The 7900-nt window shown below is 46.9% G+C and overlaps 1 protein-coding gene across 1 annotated transcript in view; it reads right to left on the bottom strand.

Annotated features, from left to right (window-relative positions):
* Positions 1 to 380: 380 nt before the first annotated feature.
* Positions 381 to 7900, bottom strand: part of IGSF23 (immunoglobulin superfamily, member 23) — a 27512-nt gene continuing 19992 nt past the window's right edge. Inside the window, exons 3-5 of the mRNA XM_011975059.1 lie at positions 6005 to 6158; positions 1705 to 1769; positions 381 to 748 (exon numbers count right to left, since the gene is read on the bottom strand). Of these exons, the coding sequence (XP_011830449.1) occupies positions 1736 to 1769; positions 6005 to 6158 (188 nt within the window). The 3' untranslated portion in view covers positions 381 to 748; positions 1705 to 1735. The remainder of the gene's footprint in view (positions 749 to 1704; positions 1770 to 6004; positions 6159 to 7900) is intronic.

Below are 7900 nucleotides of genomic sequence, written 5' to 3'. Positions count from 1 at the left end.
CTAGAATTACAGGTGCGAGCCACTGTGCCTGGCCTGCTATGACACATTAATCATGTAAGGTAAATAGTCAGTGGCTGGCACATGGAGAACCCTCAACAAACAAGACTTAGACTGAGTTCTGCCACTATTATTGCTAAGCAGATGCCACGTTAGGTGGTTCTGTGTTGGTCACAGAAGTACCGAATGTTCCTCAAATGTGAGATATATCCCCCAGAGGAGTTTCAGCCATATTTATGTGCCCTGTGCCTGCCATCTGTCAGGATCCTCATATGGAGAGGTATTAAACTCGAACAGCGCAAAGCTCAAAGGTTGATCTTATTTGCAAACATGCCTCTCCCACTCTCAGGAAGAGAGGCTTCATGAGAAACCACTCAGAAGTAGTGGTGTTTTTATTTAGTTTTTGGTTCTTTTTGAAAAAGAGAGAAAAAAAAGCAACATGTGTAAAAGACATATTTTGGGGTCTGGCCAATTTCCAAGGTGAAACCTCCCCCCTGTTTGCTGAGCACTGAGCTCCCACAGACAGGGATGAGCCTCTGATGCTTTGCTTGCACAACGTGTCACAGCGATGGGACCAAGGATGGCACCGAGTCAACCCATCAGATGCTTTCTTCAGGTGTTTCAGAAACAGGGCAAAGGGAGTCTGGTTAAGTTGGGTTGTTCCCTTGAACAGGGATGTTGGATGTTGTAGACTTGGAAGCTGTGGGATGGGGTCTTTTCCCACGTGGATAGAGAAGTACAAAGTGCCCATCTGCAGAGAGAGACAGAGAACTGTGAATTCCACGTGCAGGAGGAAAGAAATTGTAAGGGCTTGGGGTGGGGGTGAAGTGTGTGGGTCGGGGAGGCTGGCAGAGAGAACTGTGTGTACTTCCACATTTCTTGGTAGATTGCAAAAATGGCCACAGATTTTTCCCTTCCTAGTAAGAAGTGGAGTCAACTTCCCCATCCCTTGAATTTGGCCAGTCATGTGACTTTGGCCAATGAAGTCCTTTCTGTGGCAGAAGTGATGGCATGTCCCTTTTGAGCTTGAGACTTAAGGGGCATTGCAGTTTCTACTCTTACTCTTGGAATCCTTTCTCTGCCATGTGAACAAGCTTGGGTCACCCTGCTGGAGGATGAGAGACAACATAAAGGAGAGGCCAGTTGTCCCAGCTCTGAGGCTATCTTAGTCCACACAGCCCCTGGGCAATCTGCCAACTGACCCCAGATGAAGGAGCGAGCCCTACAGAGACCAGAAGAACTATCCAGCTGAGCCCAGCCCAAATGGATGACCCATGAAATTGCAAGTTAAATAAATGACTGTTGTTTCAAACCACTGAATTTTGGGGAGGTAGTTTGTTACAAAGCAAACGCTGACTGTCACACCTATGGATTGCTGAAAAATTTCATAGGTCCTTAGATGAAACTGTTCATTTTAGTTTTTCCTGAGCTACTTCAGTGAGTTTCTTTTGCATGGAGCCCAAGAGGTTTATGAAATATAGAGTGCTTGTTTAGGTTGCTTCCAGGAATTTGATGAGCTGGGCAGATGGGGTGCTGGCAGTTGGCAAAAGGAGAGAAAAGCAGCTCCTGGAGCTCTCCACAGGAGGGGAACATCTCACAGACAAATGATCAGCGAACCAGGAGGGAGAAAGTCACAAATGGACTCTGCCCAGGAACCTCATTCTATTCCCAAACCTAGGATTTCCTTCACACCCTTCCTGGTATTACCTCTTAAGCTGACAGGAGAGTTGCCCACATTTCAGCTGCATATTCCTATTCTCTGCCTGTCAGTCCTGCAGTGAAGAGAGAGAGAGAGAGAGACAAAGAGAGAGAGAATGAGAATCATCAACTGAATTATTATTTGCTCCCCAAATTAATATGTACTCCTAGCCCTCCAATATGACTATATTTGGAGATAGAGTCTTCAGACACAATAAGGATAAATGAGATCATAAGAGTGGGATCCTGATCCAGTAAGACTGGTGTCCCTATAAGAAGAGGAAGAGACACCAGGGATGAGCATAGAGAAAAGGTCACGTGAGGACACAGCGAGAAGGTGGCCTTCTACAAGCCATGGAGAGGGTCGCTATGGGACATAAAATTGGCTGCTACCTTGATCTTGGACTTCTGGCCTCCAGAACTGTGAGAAAATAAATTTTTGTTGTTTAAGCCCCCCAGTCTGTGGCGTTTTGTTACAGCAGCTGGAGCAAACTAATACAATCATCATCATTGAGGTTTATTGAAGGCTCATCACATTCCAGGCACTGTTAATAGCTCATGACTCCCACCATTTTACTTAATCTTCACTCCTGTCTTTGGAGGGAAGTATAATCATATTCCTGGGTTTTTTTTTTTCCTTTTTTCTTTTTTTTTTAGAGGATTTGGAAGCACAAATAAACAAGGCAAAGCAGCTTATTGCGTAAAGCAAATTACTGATAAACGTCTTACTTGTGAAATAACTATTCAGGGAAAGAAATGGAAAGGTTTGGTAGATACAGGAGCAGACTCTGTTGCCCAGGCTGGAGTGCAGTGGCACTATTTCGGCTCACTGCAACCTCTGCCTCCCAGATTCAAGCGATTCTGTTGGTAAAAGGCCCCCCAAAATCTGGCCATAAACTGGCCCCAAAACTGCCCCTAAGCAGTGGCCTGACCCTCCGGATCTTTCTTTTCCGGAGGACACTTGGCAAAAAGTAGTTGCCCCAGTGACTGTTCGAGCAGCGTCTCAAGCAACTGCTGTCAGTTCTATTTAGGCAGGAATCCAGCAAGCTAGAAGAGAAGGGGATTTAGAGGCTTGGCAGTTCCCTGTTAGAATACATCCCCCAGACCAACAGGGAAATATTATAGCTACATTTGAACCTTTTCCTTTTTGAGTAATTAAATTACTCAAATAATTTAAACAAGCTATTAATGCTAAAAAAAATGTAGAAATAATCAGCAAGTCAGGCCGCTAGATAGGGGAAAAAAGAAAACTGCTGATCCGGAAATATGTCCAAAATGTAAAAAAGAAAACCATTGGGCTAATCAATGTCACACTAAGTTTGATAAAGATGGGAACCCGATTTCAGGAAACACCATGAGGGGCCTGTCCTGGGTCCCGTTCCAAACTGGGGCATTTCCAGCTCAGGCCATTCCCTCACCTCTGTACAATGTCTGTCCCCTGCCACAGCAGGTAGTGCCGCAGTAGATTTATGCTGCACAAAAGCTGTGAGCCTTCTGTCTGGGGAACCCCCACAAAAGGTCCCAACAGGAGTCTGTGGACCCTTGCCAGCAGGAATGATAGGATTACTTTTAGGAAGGTCTATTTTAAGTTTAAAAGGGATACAAATACATACAGGAGTCATTGATTTAGATTACCATGGGGAAATTCAAATTGTTATATCTACTTCTGTTCCCTGGAAAGCGGAGCCAGGAGAGCGCATAGCACAGTTCCTGATTGTGCCATATGTGGGAATGGGGAAAAGTGAAATGAAACCAACAGGAGGATTTGGAAGCACAAATAAACAAGGCAAAGCAGCTTATTGGGTAAATCAAATTACTGATAAACGTCCTACCTGTGAAATAACTATTCAGGGCAAGAAATTGTAAGGTTTGGCAGATACAGGAGCAGACATTTCAGTCATTTCTCTACGGCACTGGCTGTCCGCATGGCCAATTCAACCTGCTCAATTTAACATAGTTGGAGTTGGTAAAGCCCCTGAAGTATATCAAAGTAGCTATATTTTGCATTGTGAAGGGCCCAATGGACACCTTGGGACTATTCAACCAATTATAACTTCTGTACCTATAAATTTATGGGGGAGAGATTTGTTACAACAATGGGGAGCACAAGTTCTAATTCCAGAACAATTACATATCCCTCAAAATCAACATATGATGTATGAAATGGGGGATGTCCCTAGTATGGGGCTAGAAAAAAACTTGCAAGTTTTGAAAGAACCACTTCAAATGGAAAGACAAAGTTCCCACCAAAGATTAGAATATCATTTTTGATGGTGGTCATTGTTAAGCTTCCAGAACCTATACCTTTAAAATGGTTAACAGATAAGCCAATTTGGATAGAACAATGGCCGCTGAGTAAAGAGAAACTGGAGGCTTTAGAGGACTTAAAATTGGCCTTTAATAGTTATAGATTTAAAAGACTGTTTTTTCACTATCCCCTTAGCTGAGCAAGACTGTGAACGGTTTGCATTTACAATTCCTACAGTAAACAACCTGCAGCCTGCTAAGTGTTTTCATTGTTTTACAGATGGGTCTAGTAATGGTAAAGCTTCTTATTTTGGCTAGAAAAGTAAAGTTTTCCAGATGCCCTATACTTCAGCTTAGAAAGCGGAGCTTGTAGCTGTAATTGAGGTATTGACTGCTTTTCATATGCCTATTAATGTGATTTCTGATTCTTTATACATGGTCATTCCACACAGTTACTTGAAAATGCTCAGTTATGATTTCATACAGATGAACAACTGATGACAAAAACAAAAAGAGGGAGAAAGGCCTTATACAAGGGTCTAGCTGCCTTCCCCTGCCTCCCCACTCCCTCTCTGACCCACATCCTACTTCTCTGCCCATTCTTCACACTACTGTGGCCACCCTGGGCTCCTCACTATTTCCTGAACATGCCAGGCAATCCTGCCTCAGGGCCTTTGCACTTGCTGTTCCCTCTGCTGGATATGCCATTCTTCCAGACCCTCACATGGCTCCCCACTCCCTTCCTTTGCTCAAATGCTACCGTCCCAGGGAGGCCTTCCCTGACTCGTTAAATGCCACCCCACTCCACAATCTTTGTCCTGCTTCCCAGTCTCACTCCTCTCCTTAGCACTCATCCAACATACTATCTTTTTAAAAAAATTTATTATTACTACTTTTTTGAGACAGGGTCTCACTCTGTGCCCAGTGTGGAGTGCAGTGGCTTGATCCTAGCTCACTGCAGTCTTGACTTCCTTGGGCTCCGGTGATCCTCCCATCATAGCCTCCTGAGTAGCTGGGACTATAAGTGCATGCCACCATGCCTGGCTAATTTTTTTATTTTTGAGAGAGATGACAAGATGTCTTGTCATGTTGCCCAGGCTGGTCTCAAACTCCTGGGCTCAAGTGATCCGCCCACCTTGGCCTCCCAAAGTGCTGGGATTACAGGTGTGAGCCACTGCACCTGGCCCATCCAATACACTATCTATATTTCACTCATTCATTGTGTTTCTTGATGATATCCCTGACCAGAATATAAGTTTCTTGAGGGCAGGGACTTTCTGCTGTTTCTTCCCTTGGTATCCTCAGTGCCTGGCACAGAGCGGTCACTCTGCAGATATGTGTAGAGAGGACGAACATAGTACTTACTACATTCCAGGCACTGCTTTAAGTTTCTTAGAAATATTCGCTCACTGGACGGGTGTGGTGGCTCATGCCTGTAATCCCAGAACTTTGGGAGGCTGAGGCAGGCAGATCATGAGGTCAGGAGTTTGAGACTAGCCTGACCAACATGGCAAAACCCCGTCTCTACTAAAAATACAAAAATCAGCCGGGTGTGGTGGTGCACACCTGTAATCCCAGCTACTCAGGAGGCTGAGGCAGGAGAATCGCTTGAACCTGGCAAGCAGAGGTTGCAGTGATCTGAGATCGCTTCACTGCACTCCAGCCTGGGTGACAGAGTGAGACTCCGTCTCAAAAAAAAAAGCAAAAGAAAAATTCACTCATAGCAACCCAGAGGGTCAAATGCTGTTATTATCATCCCCATTTTGCAGATGGGCAAACTGAGGCACAGAGAAGGGGAGTGGCTTGCCCACAGCCTCACTGCTAGTAAGTTATGGAGCTGGGACTTGAAGCCAGACAGCCCAGCTCTAGTGTCCTCTTCTATCTCTTTGTTGCTGTGATCCCATTTTGGAAACCAATGAGTCAGATGCGCTCCTCAGGGGTCCCTATTACCCTCCCGGATGGGGGTGTTGGTTTCATCTCTGTTTCCTTGTTGAGCCAGCTCTGTGTCTCATGAGGGTTGAGTGGATGTTGCCCAGTGGACGGGGGTGAGGGATGGAGGTACCTTAGGCTCTGGATGATGGTGAAACACACGCCTGCAATCAGTGTCCCGGCTCCCAGGATCCCAGCCACAAGGAGCCCGATGGCAGAGCCTCCTGACAGGGACAGAGTGGGGTCCGGCTCCATGGGCTCTGCTTCTGTGGGCTGCGCAATGGGTTCTGGGGACCAAAGAGGGGTGAGATTGGAGGAGCCATCTGCCCGCCCTCCCTGCGCACCCCTCCTTCTGCCATTCCCCCTCCCAAGTGTCTCTTCAATCCATCCTTCTCTTCCATCCTCCAGGTCTCTGGTCCCCTCTCCTCCCTGCTCTCCTGCCCCAGTCCAGCGCCCATCCACCTTCCTACCACATGGAAGCCGGGAGGATCTTTCTAAAGCTCGCACCTGACACTGTTCCTCCCCTGCTCAGAACCCTGCTGTGTCTCCCCAGCACCCTGGGGCAGAAGTCAGTTTCTCACCTTAGCCTTCGAGGCCCTGCCACCTGGCCAGCCTCATCTCTCTCATTGCCCTGCCTTTATAGACATGTAACCCTGGACTCCACTCACTTTTCCAAGCTCATCCCTTTCTTTCTCTCTTGCCTCCAGGCCTGTCCACGCTGCACTCTCTCTCTCTCTGGAATGCCATTTCTCTCTCTTGGCTTGCATAATTCCTTTTTTTTTCTGAGACAGAGTCTCCCTCTGTCACCAGGCTGGAGTGCAGTGGCAGAATCTTAGCTCACTGCAACCTCCACCTCCTGGGTTCCAGTAATTCTTGTGTCTCAGCCCCCCTGGTAGCTGGGATTACAGGCACGTGCCACCATTCCCAGCTAATTTTGGTATTTTTAGTAGATTCGGGGTTTCACCATGTTGTCCAGCCTGGTCTCAAACTCCTAGCCTCAAGTGATCCACTCGCCTCACCCTCCCAAAGTGCTGAGATTACAGGAATGAACCACTGTACCTGGTCAGCTTGCATAATTCTTATGTATTGTGGTACCAGCTCAAATGTCCCTTCTTCCAGGAAGCCCTCCTTAACTCCTAGGCTGAGTCCCATAGCTCTCTGGGCTCCCCCATCCCAGCCCTGCCCACTCTGGTGATCACTGTCTGTGGACACAGGACTGTGAGTCTTGTGAAGGCAGGGCTGCAGCTGTCTTGGTCACCAGAGCATTCCCAGCACTGCCCAACATGGGCTGGCCACACAGCAAGTGCTCATAAACATTTCCTGGGCAGCTGATGAATGAGCAAAGGAGGTCTTGGAAGTGTTGTCCTTCTCAATGAATATCAGGGTCACTAGGTGCTATAAGATTTACATTTTTTCCCCCAGTCCATCAGTCCTGAAGCTCCCACTGGACCCTGGCCAGGGAGGTGAGGTGGTTCTCTGGGACCCAGCCAAGCTGAGATTCCCATCACCCCTTCCATTTCCATGTCCCAGCTCTGAACCTTGACTCATGCATTCTTTGCTACCCCAAATACCCTCCCTCTCTTCTCTCCTGGCCAGTTCCTCTGCATACCTCTAGTTCACTCCAAGCCATGGTAGTCCATTTTCACACTGCTATGAAGAAATACCCAAGACTGGATACTTTATTAAAAAGGAGGCTTAATGGACTCCCAGTTCCACATGGCTGGGGAGGCCTCACAATCATGGCAGAAGGTGAAGGAGGAGCAAAGGCATATCTTACATGGCAACAGGCAAGAGAATGTGTGCAGGGGAACTGCCCTTTGTAAAACAATCAGAACTCGTGAGACTTATAGACTATCATGAGAGCAGCATGGGAAAAACTCGACCCCATGATTCACTTACCTCCTACTGGGTCCCTCTCATGACACATGGGGATTATAAGAGCTACAATTCAGGATGAGATTTGGGTGGGGACACAGCCAAACCATATCACCATGTGTCCCTCCATGAATAACACACTAAAAACAATATT

This window comes from Mandrillus leucophaeus, unplaced genomic scaffold (genome assembly GCF_000951045.1).
Source record: "Mandrillus leucophaeus isolate KB7577 unplaced genomic scaffold, Mleu.le_1.0 Scaffold151, whole genome shotgun sequence".
NCBI classification, from domain to species: domain Eukaryota; kingdom Metazoa; phylum Chordata; class Mammalia; order Primates; family Cercopithecidae; genus Mandrillus; species Mandrillus leucophaeus.
The sequence above is the reverse complement of the archived record's forward strand: the minus strand, read 5'-3'. Positions and strand labels throughout refer to the sequence as shown.